The sequence below is a fragment of the Anomaloglossus baeobatrachus genome, chromosome 3 (genome assembly GCF_048569485.1).
Source record: "Anomaloglossus baeobatrachus isolate aAnoBae1 chromosome 3, aAnoBae1.hap1, whole genome shotgun sequence".
Taxonomy (NCBI): Eukaryota; Metazoa; Chordata; class Amphibia; order Anura; family Aromobatidae; genus Anomaloglossus; species Anomaloglossus baeobatrachus.
This window is the reverse complement of record NC_134355.1, coordinates 43,172,488-43,189,135: the sequence shown is the minus strand read 5'-3', so window position 1 is coordinate 43,189,135 and position 16,648 is coordinate 43,172,488. Positions and strand designations below refer to the sequence as shown.

Sequence of the window (16,648 nt, the reverse complement as noted above, 5' to 3'; positions counted from 1 at the left end):
GCGGCGGCCGCAGGACTGCGAGCTCCCTCTAGCGGCGGCCGCAGGACTGCGAGCTCCCTCTAGCGGCGGCCGCAGGACTGCGAGCTCCCTCTAGCGGCGGCCGCAGGACTGCGAGCTCCCTCTAGCGGCGGCCGCAGGACTGCGAGCTCCCTCTAGCGGCGGCCGCAGGACTGCGAGCTCCCTCTAGCGGCGGCCGCAGGACTGCGAGCTCCCTCTAGCGGCGGCCGCAGGACTGCGAGCTCCCTCTAGCGGCGGCCGCAGGACTGCGAGCTCCCTCTAGCGGCGGCCGCAGGACTGCGAGCTCCCTCTAGCGGCGGCCGCAGGACTGCGAGCTCCCTCTAGCGGCGGCCGCAGGACTGCGAGCTCCCTCTAGCGGCGGCCGCAGGACTGCGAGCTCCCTCTAGCGGCGGCCGCAGGACTGCGAGCTCCCTCTAGCGGCGGCCGCAGGACTGCGAGCTCCCTCTAGCGGCGGCCGCAGGACTGCGAGCTCCCTCTAGCGGCGGCCGCAGGACTGCGAGCTCCCTCTAGCGGCGGCCGCAGGACTGCGAGCTCCCTCTAGCGGCGGCCGCAGGACTGCGAGCTCCCTCTAGCGGCGGCCGCAGGACTGCGAGCTCCCTCTAGCGGCGGCCGCAGGACTGCGAGCGCCCTCTAGCGGCGGCCGCAGGACTGCGAGCGCCCTCTAGCGGCGGCCGCAGGACTGCGAGCGCCCTCTAGCGGCGGCCACAGGACTGCGAGCTCCCTCTAGCGGCGGCCGCAGGTTTGCGAGCTCCCTCTAGCGGCGGCCGCAGACTTGTTAGCTCCCTCCTAGCAGTGGCCACAGACTTGTTAGCTCCCCCTAGTGGTGGCCGCACACTGCCAGAATTTTAGCATTTAGCTCCATAAACCTTTTGGAGCCTGGACCCTAAAAAATTATTAATTACTAAAATGTCCTTTTCCTTGACTTCCAGAGTCTAGCTTTCTGCTGACAAACAATTAAGCTCAACATAACTAAATTCTTGTAACATGTTTACACGAGGGAGGTGCTAATTAAGCAATTCCCTAAACTATAAGATAATTATTAAAGGAGTCAACCAACATGGCAATCATCCGATATCACATAGTAACGCCATGGTATCATCCTTCAGATCAGCAGCCGCACTTTGTAGTCATTCCCCACCCAACTCTTAGTTTGGGCCCTCAGTGAGGACCCCAGCGCGCCCCTCTAAGATGCCCATATAGGCATATTAACAGTGGTTGTCCTGATAAGGTCAGCCCCTTTAAATATTCTCTGGCAATCACAGACCTTTATGTCCAAGACGTCAGACATCTTCACAGGAAGACAATGTATAAAACCGTCCTGTTCACAGTTGTGGGTTATTGGCGGCACAGGCCACCCGCAAGGTGCTATTCCTATATTAATCAAATAAAAAAATAAAGTTCTGGGTCCCGCCCAGGCGCTGGTCCAGCAGCTCCATGAAGGCCCAGTGATCGGTGAATGCTGTCCCCAGGTGGCGGGAGCTCCTGCCTCAGCTTATATGGTTCAGCTCCCGCGCCCGCTTCTTCAGGTGCCGCTTGCGGATTTTGATCATCCACTTGACGCTGAGTTTGGCGAAGTCGGCGGCTTTGAATAAAACCAGGAACACTCCGCAGAGCAGCGCGATCATGCTCCAGGGGTTGGCAGTGATGATCTGCAGGCCGAAGGTAAAATATAGAGGAGAGATAACCAGACAATAAATTACATTTATAGAGCGTCCTATTTATATGTCAATCATGCACCTCTACAAAGTACATTTTTGATCACTTGGCACCTGGGCTGTTCAGGATGTCAGATTTCTCATCTTATTAGATTTCTATAAACTTAAAAAGCTGAAGTCTGATGTCACTCCATAGAATGACAGAATTGTGAATCTTCACAGTGCACACTGTCAAGATTCTCCAGTACCGGGAATGGGCCTTCAAGAAGCTGCAAGTATGCACAGAAGTCTAGTCAGCACATGACTGCATATATGCAAATCACATACTTGCGGTCACACACCTGCTCCAGGCACTGGAAAATCCTGACAGCAAGTACTGTGCGCACTGTGAGGATTCACAAGACTTGTCGGCACATGACCGCACATATCCAAATCATATACTTGCGGTCACACACCTGCTGCCTACTCCAGGCACTGTAAAATCCTGACAGCGCATAGTGTGCACGCACAAGTCTTGTCAGCACATAAACGTATGTATGTAAATCACATACTTGCAGTCACATGCCTGCTGCCTACTCCAGGCACTGGAAAATCCTGATCAAGTACTGTGCGCACTGTGAGGATTCACAAGACTTGTCAGCACATGACCACATGAATGCAAATCACATACTTGTGATCACCCACCCGACGCCTGCTTCAGGCACTGCAAAATCCTAGCAGTGAGTACTGTGCGCGTTGTGAGAATTCACAAGTCTGTCAGCCCATGACCACATGTATGCTAATCACACACTTGCGGTCACGCACCTGCTGCCTGCTCCAGGCACTGGAAAATCCTGACAGTGAGTAGTGTGCGCGCTGTAGGGTTTCACAACAGATACTGCAGACTTGAGTCTCAAGCCTAGAAAAAAGAGAATTTTGTTTACTTACCGTAAATTCTTTTTCTTATAGTTCCGTATTGGGAGACCCAGACCATGGGTGTTTAGCTTCTGCCTCCGGAGGACACACAAAGTACTACACTTAAAAGTGTAGCTCCTCCCTCCGAGCATATACACCCCCTGGAGAACCAGATCTAGCCAGTTTAGTGGAAAAGCTGAAGGAGAATAGCCACCCACAAGAAAAAACAGAGCAAAAACCGGAACAACCGGAGACTCTGTCAACAACAACAGCCGGTGAAAACACGCGGAACAAGAAACTGCCAACAGGCAACAGGGAGGGTGCTGGGTCTCCCAATACGGAACTATAAGAAAAAGAATTTACGGTAAGTAAACAAAATTCTCTTTTTCTTTATCGTTCCTATGGGAGACCCAGACCATGGGACATCTCAAAGCAGTCCATGGGTGGGAAATAAACAGAAAAACTAAGAAGTAGGCAGAACCTAACTTCACAAATGGGCGACAGCCGCCTGAAGGATGCGTCTGCCCAAGCTCGCATCTGCCGAAGCATGAGCATGCACTTGGTAGTGCTTTGAAAAGGTATGCAGGCTAGTCCAAGTGGCAGCCTGACAGACTTGTTGAGCCGTAGCCTGGTGCCTGAAAGCCCAAGAGGCACCGACAGCTCTGGTCGAGTGTGCCTTGATCCCCGGCGGGGGAGGCACCTGAGAACACTGGTAGGTGTCCGAAATGGTCGACCTAATCCAACGGGCTAAGGTCGGCTTAGAAGCAGAGAGGCCCTTGCGCCGACCTGTGGTTAGCACAAAAAGAGAGGTGCACCGCCTAAGAGCAGCGGTGCGAGACAGATAGATCCGGAGAGCACGCACCAGATCCAGAGTATGCAGTGCTTTTTCAAAGCGATGAACAGGAGCCGGACAAAAGGAAGGTAGGGTAATGTCCTGGTTAAGGTGGAAAGGAGAGACCACCTTAGGAAGAAAGTCCGGAGTCGGACGGAGAACCACCTTGTCTTGATGAAAAACCAAAAAAGGTGACTCCGAAGAGAGCGCAGCCAAATCAGAGACTCTCCTGAGGGAAGTTATGGCCACTAGAAAGACCACTTTCTGTGAAAGACGAAACAAAGAAACCTCCCTAAGAGGCTCAAAGGGGGGTTTCTGCAAAACCGTGAGGACCAAGTTAAGGTCCCAGGGATCCAAGGGGCCGCCGGTAAGGCGGAATGATGTGAGACGCGCCCTGCATGAAGGTGCGGACCTGAGCCAGCCGGGCGATACGCCGCTGGAACAACACTGACAGAGCCGAGACCTGTCCCTTAAGAGAGTTGAGGGACAGTCCCAGCTGCTGACCGGACTGTAGAAAGGACAGAAGGGTCGGCAAGGAAAATGGCCAAGGAGGATGGCCGGAAGAGCGACACCAGGACAGGAAAATTTTCCAAGTCCTGTGATAGATCTTGGCAGAGGAAGACTTACAGGCCCGAGTCATAGTGGAGATGACTTCAGGAGAGATACCAGAAGCCGTCATGATCCAGGACTCAAGAGCCACGCCGTCAATTTGAGAGCCGCAGAATTCAGGCGGAAAAACGGACCTTGTGAGAGAAGGTCTGGACGGTCCGGAAGATGCCACGGCACCTCTACGGACAGATGGAGCAGGTCTGGGTACCAAGCTCGCCTGGGCCAGTCCGGAGCAATGAGGATGACTCAACGGCCCTCCATTCTGATCTTGCGCAGGACTCCGGGCAAGAGAGCTAGAGGGGGAAACACGTAGGACAGACGAAACTGGGACCAGTCTTGAACCAGAGCGTCCGCGGCGAATGCCTGAGGATCGTGGGAGCGAGCCACGTAAACGGGAACTTTGTTGTTGTGACGGGATGCCATTAGGTCCACATCCGGAGTGCCCCATTTGCGGCAGATTGACTGAAAAACTGCCGGGTGCAGGGACCACTCGCCACTGTCCACGGTTTGACGGCTGAGATAATCTGCCTCCCAGTTTTCCACGCCTGGGTTGTGGACTGCGGATATGGTGGACTTGGAGTCCTCCGCCCATTGAAGGATGCGTTGTACCTCCAACATTGCCAGGCGGCTGCGTGTCCCGCCTTGGTGATTGATGTAGGCAACCGCTGTCGCGTTGTCCGACTGGACTCTGATGTGCCTGCCCGCCAGCAGATGGTGAAAAGCTAGGAGAGCCAGAAGCACGGCTCTGGTTTCCAGCACATTGATCGAAAGGGCTGACTCGGACGGAGTCCAAGTGCCCTGCGCTCGGTGGTGGAGACATACCGCTCCCCAGCCGGATAGACTAGCATCCGTGGTGAGGATCACCCAGGACGGGGCCAGAAAGGAGCGCCCCTGGGACAGAGAGAGGGGCCGAAGCCACCACTGAAGAGAGCTCCTGGTCTATGGCGACAGAGCCACTAACCTGTGGATTTGGGAAGGTTGACAAGCCACCCGAATTGGGCTAGAGTGGCGAGAGTGAGCGAGACACTCCGCTGACAGTCCACGCTGGATGAAGCCTTGACTAGAAGGTCGTCCAGGTAAGGGATCACTGCCAACCCCTTTAGGTGCAGGACCGCAATCACTGCTGCCATGACCTTGGTGAATACCCGAAGAGCTGTGGCCAACCCGAAGGGGAGAGCCACGAATTGGAAATGTTCCTCTCCGATTGCAAAACGTAGCCAACGCTGGTGTGAAACTGCAATTGGCACATGTAGATAGGCATCTCTGATGTCGATGGATGCCAAGAAATCCCCTTGGGTCATTGAGGCAATGACTGATCGCAGAGACTCCATGCGAAAATGCCGCACCTGAACATGCTTGTTGAGAAGCTTGAGATCCAGGATGGGCCGGAAGGAACCGTCCTTTTTGGGGACTAGGAAGAGACTTGAGTAGAAAACTCTGAACCGTTCCCGGGCGGGAACCGGTACAATTACTCCGTTGGCCTGCAAGGATGCCACGGCCTGTGAGAAGGCGGCGGCCTTGGAGCAGGGGGGAGTTGAGAGAAAAAATCTGTTTGGCGGGCTGGAAGAGAATTCTATCCTGTAGCCGTGGGAGATGATATCCCTCACCCACTGATCGGAGACGTGTTGAAACCACGCGTCGCCAAAGTGGGAGAGCCTGCCACCGACTAAGGACGTTGCTGGCACGGACAGATAGTCACGAGGAGGCTGCCTTAGCGGCAGCACCTCCTGCGGTCTTTTGTGGACGCGCTTTTGGGCGCCAGTTGGATTTCTGGTCCTTGGCTGAGTTAGTGGACGAGGCCGAGGGCTTAGAGGAGGACCAGTTGGAGGAACGAAAGGAACGAAACCTCGACTGATTCCTGCCCTGGACAGGTTTCCTGGTTTTGGTTTGTGGCATGGAAGTACTTTTCCCGCCAGTAGCTTCCTTAATAATTTCATCCAGCTGTTCCCCGAACAGCCGGGACCCAGCAAAAGGGAGTCCAGCAAGGTACTTCTTTGAAGAAGCATCTGCCTTCCACTCTCGAAGCCACAAGATCCTGCGGATAGCGAGGGAATTAGCCGAAGCCACCGCAGTGCGGTGAGAAGCCTCCAGCATGGCAGACATGGCATAGGATGAAAAAGCTGAAGCTTGGGAAGTTAAGGTAACCATTTCAGGCATAGATTCCCTGGCGAGGGAATGCATCCCCTCTAGAGAAGCAGAGATGGCTTTGAGAGCCCACACTGCTGCAAAAGTCGGGGAGAACGAAGCCCCCGCCGCTTCATATACGGATTTGGCCAGATGGTCAATCTGGCGGTCAGTGGAATCCTTAAGAGAGGTGCCATCAGCCACCGATACAACGGTCCGGGCTGAGAGTCTAGACACCGGGGGGGTCTACCTTTGGGGAATGAGCCCACTCCTTGACCACCTCAGGTGGAAAGGGAAAGCGGTCATCAGAACCACGCTTTGGGAAGCGTTTGTCAGGACAGGCCCTAGGCTTGGTCACAGCGGCCTGAAAACTGGAGTGGTTAAAGAACACACTCTTTACTCTCTTAGGCGAGGTAAATTGGTGCTTTTCTGCCAGAGAGGGTTGCTCCTCTGATACTGGCGGATTGAGATCCAGAACAAAATTAATGGACGCAATCAAATCACTAACATCTGAGTCACTTTCGGACAGATCAATGGGGTACATGGAGTTAACCTCCGAGCCCCCCGTAAAGACATCCTCCTCGTCCTGCAAGTCAGCTCCTGAATCAGAGCCGCGGGACGAGGAAGGAGAGGGAACCCTGCGTCTCTTCTTAGAAGGACGGGGTCTGGGACCTGATGATGAATCCTCTGTGAGCTCCAGTCCTGAGAGACCCCTAGCAGCAGAGGCACCCTGTGAAGGGGGCTGATGCTTGTTCAGCAAAGTCCTGGACAGATGTCCCATGGAGTCAGCAAAAGACTGGGAGATTGACCTAGAAAAGGATTCTACCCAAGCCGGGGGTTCAGCCACAGGAGCCGGAGCAGCCGGAGAGACCACTGGGGGTGAGACTCCAGGCTGAGGCACCGCCAAGTTAGAGCAGGCATCACAATGTGGGAATATACTCTGTTCAGTCACCACGAGCTTACATGCAGTGCATACTGAATACAGCTTTGGAGCCTTGCTCCTCGTGTGAGACATGCTGCTGGAGTGGGGGCTCTGCCAGAGAATGAACCCCAGAGAGTATAATCAGAGGTCCACAACCGGAGACCGGTTGTGGCTTACCAGACCGCTGGAGCGGTGTTGTGTGCCCTCCAGATCCTGAAGCCCGGACCCCCAAGCACAGCAACTCAGCAGAGATGCTGCAGACCAGCGCTGCAATGCAGAGAGAACGCTGAGAAAATGGCCGCCGGAGCGAAGAGAGGGGGCGGGACTTGCTTGAGGAGCGGGATCTGAAGGGCCATAGAGATCTACAGGGGAGGAGACACACACTGCAGTGGGGAGTTTCCCTCCCCTTGCAGAACGGCCGCCGGGCGGAGCCGAGCCTGTCCCTCTGCATGAGTGACATGCGAGGGCAGTGAAACCGAAAGTAGGCCTCCGGCGAAGCCGGGGCCTAAATTTGAGTGGCGCGGCCGGCTCGCAGGCACCATCGGCGCGGTTCTCAGGCGACAGCCAGAGAACCCGCCGGAAATGTCATAAAAACACATCAGCACACTCTCCCACAACAATAAAGTACAGGGACCCCCAATATATAAACGTCTCAGGTACTTAGCTTGCTGAGACGCCGGGTTCCAAGTCCCTGGGGATGAGTGCTCCGGTCCAGCAGGATCCTGAAGGGCTGCGGATGGAGACCGGTCTCCTGCTAAGCATGGAGACCGTGCTGGCTCCCACTTCAAGCCAGAGCCCAGGAGGGATGGTGAAGGAGCGCGGCATGTAAGGCTCCAGCCTTGGAATCAACCTTAACAACACCGCCGACACAGTGGGGTGAGAAGGGACATGCCGGGAGTCCAGACTTGGACCCGCTTTTCTTCAAACTCTTTCCAAAAATCAAAAATCAGATGAGAATGCATGTGTGGATGTGACCTCCTGAACACAAAGCGATAAACTGGCTAGATCTGGTTCTCCAGGGGGTGTATAAGCTCAGAGGGAGGAGCTACACTTTTAAGTGTAGTACTTTGTGTGTCCTCCGGAGGCAGAAGCTAAACACCCATGGTCTGGGTCTCCCATAGGAACGATAAAGAAAATGCCTTTAAGAGTTGCCTGATTCTGGAATATTAATAGTTAAGTCTCACATTCCACATTTGTGTGTCCTATTGTCACGGATGTCCTGACGCCAGAGTACTGGCACGTGCCAGGGACATCGTGTCAGCAGCGCCGGATTATCATGTAAATTCTGGGACAGTGCCATTATTCTGTCTGATGTTTGTTCCTGTTGATACTGGATTAAAACAAAAAATACAACCTTCAGTGTGAAAAACCTGCAGACCTCATTCCCAGAAGCTGGTCCTCTGATTATTAAGGATTGCCCATGTCTAGGGTCCACCAATGCAGAGAGTGGTGCCAAATGGACATTACCTGCTGCCGCTAGTCAGAGGGGTAAACCTGAAGCTCCTTGGTTGGAATTCAACTATAGTGGATCCCTTTTTAGTGTTAAAGGGTTTTTCCAGGCTTATATTTATGAGGTTTTCATAGGATCAGCAAAAACAGATCAGTGGGGGTCCGATACACGGCACGGCCACTGATTAGCCATTTTCACAGAGCCATGTTCTGAACAGAACAGCGCCATTCACAGAGTAGTGGTCGTTCTCAGGTATTGCAGCTCAGCCTCTATTGAAGTGAATGGCAGCTGGGCTGCAGTAACAAGAAATGGCCACTACTCAGTGACCGGCGCTATACCCTTACATAAGAAGGCTCATACTGGATTGTATCTATCTGTCCTGGCCATGAATCCCAACGTTCTCCTCCGAATACTCACATCCTGAATCTCCTGAATATACGGATCTTTCCATTCGAAAACCACAAAGAATAACTGGTCGCCCTTCTCTGTCGTCTGCCGCCGATCGATGTAGTTGACAACACTGGTCTGTAATGAGAACGAACGTCAGTACCATGAATCGTGGATATACCATCAATGGGTCGTGAATATATTTGGGTAGCGGTTTCCTATCACCACCGCACCTTTAGTGTTTCCCCATTGAAAAAAAAAAAAGTTCTGACCACTGGACAGACATGGCCGTCCCACCTGAAACTTTTTTTTGTCCATAGGGTAACACTTAAGTCGCTCTGGGAATAGTTTTCTTTTGCACGTCCTCCAACCAACCTCTTGTCTGAACTCCACGTATTGTCTTCCGTCTTCCTCCGTCGTCTTTACTAAGGACATTTTCACCCAAGTCCGAAACCCCCCGGAGAATTTCCAACTGGAGAAGGAACTTTCACAGTCCTGCATGAATTTAGTCTTATTGTCACTGTAAAAAAAAAAAAAAATTAAAAAAAAATTATAGCTAGGAATGTCTGTAGTCTGTTGCCACCACTAGGAGGCGCTCTTTAAATGGTATTATACAACCACACATAGGGAGGCATTTTAGAAGAGGTGTATGGGGTGGAGGTGATCAATTAAAGCGTCACCAGGATTTTCTATAAAACCTAAACCCAGTACTATACTGGCAATATCAGGCAGATTCTATACATACCTATAGTTCTCAGCTCAGATGTATAGGTTTTGAAAAACAAGCAAGTAAAATTTGTAAAATGAGCACCTTTATGATTGACAGCAGCTGCCGATCAGCTGACAGCTGGGGTGGGTTTTCATAGTGATTTCTGCCCCCCTGCCTGTTCGTCTTCCCCGTTATTTATGCTAATTCTATTATAGAATTGATTTACTTTGTGACAAAAAGGACCTGTGCTGATGTCATACCCATGTGACCAGAAGGGGCAGGGCCTCAGCCAACAGAAAAATGTTGCTTCCTGGTATCAGCTATGTTGGCTGAGGCCCAGCCCCTTTTGATCACATGGGTATGACATCAGCACAGGTCCTTCTAGTCACAAAGTAAATCGATTTGATACTATAATTAGCATAAATAACAGAGTGAGGACGGACAGGCAGGGGGTGGGAATCACTATGAATGCTCACTCCAGCTATCAGCTGATCGGCAGCTGCTGTCACTCAACAAGCTACTGATTTTACTTGCTTGTGTTTCAAAACCTATGCATCTGAGCTGACAACTAAAAGTCTTTATAGAATCAGCCTCATAGTGCCAGTATAGCACTGGCTTTAGGTTACATAGGAAAATCCTGGTGATTGGCGCGCTTTAAAGGGGTTATTCTGGTCTCAATTTATTAGTTATTCACTGAAGGGGTGATAAATGACGCCTGGACCTCTAGTGATCACTGGGGAAGTGTAGGTCGAGCATAGAGTGCCTAGGATGGAGTAATCCTATAGCTGGATATACGTTAAAAACGGAAGTAAACTCGGGACTACAGAACAGGAGCAGGACTTGGGTATTCTCATTACAAATAAGCTGAGCAGCAGCACTCAATGTCAGGCAGCAGCTGCTAAAGCAAACAAGATTTTAGGGTGTATAAAAAGAGAGATTAGATCCCGTGATCCCAACATATTGTTATTACCCCTCTATAAATCACTTGTAAGGCCACATCTGGAATATGGGATCCAGTTTTAGGCTCCACATTTTAAATAGCATATGCAGAAGTTAGGGTTGCTTCAAAGACGGCAACTGGATTATTACAAGGAATGGAAACCGCTCGTATGAGGAGAGGTTGAAAAATTGGATTTGTTTAGCTTAGAAAAAAGATGTCTCAGAGGAGATCTCATTTATATGTATAAATACATGTGTGGTCAATATAAAGGACTGGCACATGACTTATTTCTTCCAAAGACAATACTAAGGACCAGGGGGCACTCACTGCGAGTGGAAGAAAAGCGATTCCGGCAGCTAAACAGGAAAGGGTTCTTTACAGTTAGAGCGGTCAGACTGTGGAATGCCGACCACAAGACACTAACAGCTTTTAAAAAAGGGCTGGATGATTTCCTCACGACACAACATTGTTGGTTATAAATGATTCAGTCACAAAAATATATAATTGGTGGAGGAAGGTGGAACTAGATGGAGCCAGGTCTTTTTAAAACCTAATGGTGCAGCAGGATGCCAGTGCGACCTGCAGCTTCTTTGAACTCTTCCTGTCTTGCCACCAGGAGAGAACCAGTGCAACAATGGGGAAATATCAATCGGGGAAACCAAATATCAATCCAATGCAATGACACCAATCAAACAAGTATCATCCATCAAGTGGACAATTTTTGAAAACTGGGATATCCCACTAAGAATCCCCACATTATAAATAGAAGTGGATCGCCACTGATCCAGCTTCTCCAATACCTGGTCATTTGGTCAGAGCACTGTGTCTTCTATATTTTTTTGGAGGGAACATTAGGGGGGTGCAATTTAAAAAGGTATTTGCGAATATCGTATATGAATAACTGAACCGATATCCTGCAGTATAGACGCCTCCTCACTACAGCGCCAGCTCCTTGCTATTAGAGCCTTTCTCCAGTTCCAGCAGCTGCACTGGTTCCCCCCCGCATGTCCCGATGGCCGAGCAGTCGCAGATAATGGAACATCACACACCAGTGATTTCATTCGTCTCTCTGGTTTCGATCTATTTGAAGAAAGTGCTGAAGTTCGGGACGGCGGCTGCAATTAGAGCAGGTGCAGCAGATGGGAGCAGCTCAGCAATTGCCTAATTGTTTGGGGGTTTTTTTTTAGGAGGTGACTCACTCGCTATTTTGGGTTTTAGCGTCTGTGGTTTGGGGGAGATAATGGAAATTAACTGTTCTGAGCTCTGGAACGCGGATCATTATTGAATTGATAATTAGCGAGCGCAGCCGTAATATATATATATAATATCTATATCTCTATCTCTATCTCTATCTCTATCTCTATATATATATATATATATATATATATATATATATACATATATACATATATACATATATATCTATAGATATATATACGGTCACGGTTCTATAAATATTAGTCCTTCGTTTGGAGAGGAAATTCTGTCTCAGCTCGTTAACATTTATAAAAGATCCAGCAGACGGCCCCAGAGATTGGAGATTACACATACGGATTCCACAGGGAACGTGGCCTAAAGCAGTGCTCATCCAGAGCTACCTGGTTCATGAATAAATTCTTGTCTAAGGGCACATGCTCAGGACAGTATTATGGCGCCCTTATGTACGGAACTCTAATAGCGCTTGTATAATAGTCCACAATAAAGATGGTGGCAAGATGTGGAGTCTGGCGGCCGCTTATTCCCCTCTGCCCTCAGCTTTTAGATGCTTCTTAAAACTTTAGGTTACCCGGAGCCCTTCAGCTGCGCTCTGAGGCTTCCATCCGTCTGTAGACTAAAGACCGACAAACACATTACAGGAAAGTCAGTGGTACTGGCTTCCCAAGACTGAAAGAGGCAGGCGTGATGAAACTGACCGGACGATCCGCTTTTTCTCTCCAATGAGAACACTTGCATGCTCTGTTATACTGAGCGTGCACGTGCGTGGGGTGGAGCCCATAGATTGTTCTTCTTCAAATAAGCATCTACCTGTTACTTATCAGGGGGGTGTCCAGGTCTCACAGTAATACCTTGACTTACAAGTTTAATTTGCTCTGTGACAGAGCTCAATTTGCTCTTATGTCAAATTAAATGTCCCCATTGAAATGAATTGAAATGTTATCAATCCATTCCAGCCCCTACTTATAACCCCCATCCTGGTACAAATGCCATATACTCCCCTATCCTGGTACATAATGGCCTCCCCCCTCCCCATCCTGGTACATGGCACCCCCCTCCCAATCCTGGTACATGGGCCAACCCCCATTCTGGTACATGGCACCCCACCCCCATGATATTACCATGGCCACCCCCCCCCCCATCCTGGTACATGGCCGCCACCATTACGCCACACACTTAAAAGAAAAAAAACAAAAAAACTGTACTCACCCTCTGTCTGGTCTCCCGCAGCAGAGCATCCTCCTCTCATGCAGTCAGCTGATCAGCGTGTGAGAGCGCAGCGTTCAGATGCTGAGTAGCTGACGTGCTCTCACACGCTGATCAGCTGACTGCATGAGAGGAGGACGCTCTGCTGCGGGAGACAGGAGAGAGGGTGAGTATAAACTGCTCATACCCCTCACTTCTGCTTGCATCATAAAGCAAAAAATATGCAGAGTGACAGCTTGTATCTTGAATAAATTCGTAACTTGAGGCACTCTAAGTCAAGCTATGTCAGGTGTCGGATGAATAGGGATCAGACACCGGAGATCCTCAGCGATCCGTTGATATCTGCACTGATGGTGGCACAGAGCCAGAACAGCACCGCTCCGTACAATGCTCCTGTGCACTATGGCTCGGCTCCCATTCACTTCTATAGGAGCCGCCCTGCAGTACCTGGCAGCGGCCACTGAACATAATACGGAGCAGTGCTGCTCAGCGCTACACATTTACACCCGACTCCCACAGGACCTTAATAAAGCTGACTGGTGGGTGGGCCGGGTATCTGATCCCCACGAAATAAATGACGACCAAACCTACAGATAGTTCATCAATATATCAGTCCTGGACGGCCCTTACGGTAATGCTATAGTCTACCCTTGTATCACACACCGCGTCTATGTCATGAAACTAATTCTTGAATTTCTAAGGATTTATCACCAGGGTAATTTTTTTTTACATTACTGCACATGGTTTCCCCTTCGCCCCTTTTGGAACTCATTTTAGTGAGGTTTATACTAGAAGCCCCTTTTAAGCCCATATATATTTTGTGGGAGAAAGCCGGCGGTAAGTGTCACATTTCCCTGCAGCGCCCCCAGAGGATAAATGAAGCATTACGCCACTCCCATTGAAAATAACGAGCCATTAGCGGTAAGTGCAGACATGGCGGGTCCTTCACGGCGCTGCTTATAGCTGCTCTATGGGCTGGGTGAGGGTCTTATATATGGTTTACCCTAATTGGACACTTCCCCTTTAGTTTTGTCGCTATGCTCCAGCTGACTTTTTGCTGTTGGAGGACACACGGTGCTGCGCGCACATGGAAGTGTTTACACAGACATCGGTAAATGTCCGGGACAATAGTCCCGCTCTGTTATCCTGCTCATCACGTCAACGACCTAAAGCCTCCGACGAGCAACCTGCGAGACCGCCGAACAAAGGCTCCATTCAGACGGCGCTCCACATAAAGCTGCATTGTCTCTGCCGCATCATTAGCCAGATACAGACACTGGGGAGGCAGGTTGTGAGCACCGGAGTCCCGGAACTCCGAATATCTAACTAGCCTCAATTTAAAGGGGATGTTTCACCAAATAGAACCCGTTACAGACTACAGACTCCGGTGTAATTAGCCGACTCCCGCCCCAGAGACCCCCAGTTCATTTATTAGGGAAAATCAGTCAGTAATGTTACATGGCGGGCACCCAGATGATTGACTGACCGTCTAAACTAAAGGTAGCGTACCGCCGGCAGAGCAGCTGTGTCCTAGTGGGGGGGATGGCGCGTGAGCCATGTCCTGTGGATTTGCCATATTGACCTGTCACAAGACAACCCCTCAAAATCTTAGTCAGTGGAAGTCACCTAAGTTGTGTGTCCACAGTGATGCCCAATAGTTGCCAGGAAGAGTAACAGAGCATCAATGGTAGACCTGACAATAACGTCTATGTTTTGCTTTGTCTTAAAGGGGTTGTCCACTACTTTTACATTGATGACCTATCCTTAGGATAGGTCATCAATGTCTGATCGGCCGGAGTCCGACGCGCAGCACCCCCACCGATCAGCTGTTCGCGGACTCGGCGGCAGCAGGCAGTTGGAAATGGTCAGTTCTGAAGTTGCTCAGTGGTCTGATAGCGGCCGGGTACTGCACATTCACCTCCTATTGATTTGAATGTAAGGCAGATGTGCAATATCCTGCCGCCGCCGCCATCAGAAGATGGGGCAGATCTGGTACTGACCATTTCCGGCCACCGGTACCGAGAACAGCTTACCGGCGGGGGTACTGGGGGTCGGACCCTGGCCGATCAGACAGTGTTGACCTATCCTAAAGACAAAGTAAGAGCAGTGGACAACCCCTTTAAGGCACCATGCCATACATGTGCATCATGGAGATTCCATGTGTGCCTTTGCCATAAATTTCAGGCGCTCAGTGACGGGATCAGAGATGGCTCCGATCCCAGCCATTTAAACCCTTAAATTTAGCGCCAATGATTGAAAGCAGGATGGGGCTCCTTCTCTCACCCCACAATTACCCCATGTCAGATGGCGGAATCACCGCCCAGATTGGCCGTCGGTGCTGTATCAGGTAACCCGCCACTTTAATGATCAGAGTTGGCATACTGGCGTCCTTCATTATTTCTCCACGGTTGTGACTGTAGTGTTTATCAGAGGGACGCACGCACCTGGCTAGGAAGTTCTTGTAGGAAGCGAAGAGCAGGTAGTCGATGGCGCTGAAGTCTTGCTCCGTTTCATTAAGATGGAACTGCAGGAAGACCAGCTCTCGCTTCCTCACTTCACACGGCCCCTTAACTATGAGGGCGTGCTTCTGCAAAAAAACAAGACATCAAAGGTTACAGAGCCTAGAAAAAGTCATCACACCCCACCCTTACTGTGGATGGTTTTTTTATGTGCAATGTGTCACCTCTTCATAATGAAAAGTGAGGACGGGATCAACCTTTATTACACAGATCAGCGGAGAGTGTCCATTACTGAGCCGGTGCTGCCCTCTAGTGGGTGTCGATCGTAATGCACACTGGGAACACTTTCCAGTTTATATATAGAATTATGCAAAAAATGTTGAATTTTAATGCAGGTACATTGCGTTACTTTGCGCTGGAGATTTGTACTCCTAATGATTAAAACAGGTATTGCCTGAAATTAAAGCTGGCTACACCCATTACACATCCAGTAGGAGGTAGAAGGAGTCGCCTGACACTTAGGGGCACTTTGCGACATCGCTACCGCGATATCATTGGGGTGAAATTGAAAGTGACTCACATCCGGCGCCGGTAACGACGTCGCAACGTGTAAAGCCTAGATGCACCGTTAAACGATCGCAAAAGCGTCGTAAATCGGTGATCTGTGTAGCGTCGGTCATTTTCATAATGTCGCACCAATAGGAGATACGTTGTTCCTCGTTCCTGCGGCAGCACACATCGCTGTGTATGAAGCCGTAGGAACGAGGAACATCTCCTACCTGCCTCCACCGGCTATGCGGAAGGAAAGAGGTGGGCGGGATGTTTACGTCCCGTTCATCTCCGCCCCTCCGCTTCTATTAGCCGCCTGCCGTGTGACGTCGCTGTGTCGTCGCTGTGACGTCGTTGCTGCTTAATAAGGAGGCGGGTCGCCGGCCAGAGCGACGTCATGGCAGGTAAGTGCGTGTGAAGCTGCCGTAGCGATAATGTTCGCTACGGCAGCTATCACAAGATATCGCAGCTGCAACGGGGGCGGGGACTATCGCGCTCGGCATCGCTATCATCGGCTAGCGATATTGCAGCGTGCAAAGTACCCCTTAGGCTCACACATAAAAATCAAAGAAGGGAATTTTGTTTACTTACCGTAAATTCCTTTTCTTCTAGCTCCAATTGGGAGACCCAGACAATTGGGTGTATAGCTACTGCCTCCGGAGGCCACACAAAGCAGTAC

The 16,648-nt window shown here is 50.7% G+C and overlaps 1 protein-coding gene across 2 annotated transcripts in view; it reads right to left on the bottom strand.

The window, feature by feature from the left end:
* Nucleotides 1-573: 573 nt before the first annotated feature.
* PACC1 (proton activated chloride channel 1) overlaps nt 574-16,648 on the bottom strand; it is a 54,359-nt gene continuing 38,284 nt past the window's right edge. For both annotated transcript variants that reach the window (XM_075337990.1, XM_075337991.1), the window contains 4 exons: nt 15,406-15,548; nt 9,267-9,411; nt 8,922-9,029; nt 574-1,667 (listed from right to left, as the gene is read on the bottom strand). In XM_075337990.1, coding sequence (XP_075194105.1) covers nt 1,506-1,667; nt 8,922-9,029; nt 9,267-9,411; nt 15,406-15,548 — 558 coding nt within the window. In that variant the 3' untranslated portion in view covers nt 574-1,505. The remainder of the gene's footprint in view (nt 1,668-8,921; nt 9,030-9,266; nt 9,412-15,405; nt 15,549-16,648) is intronic.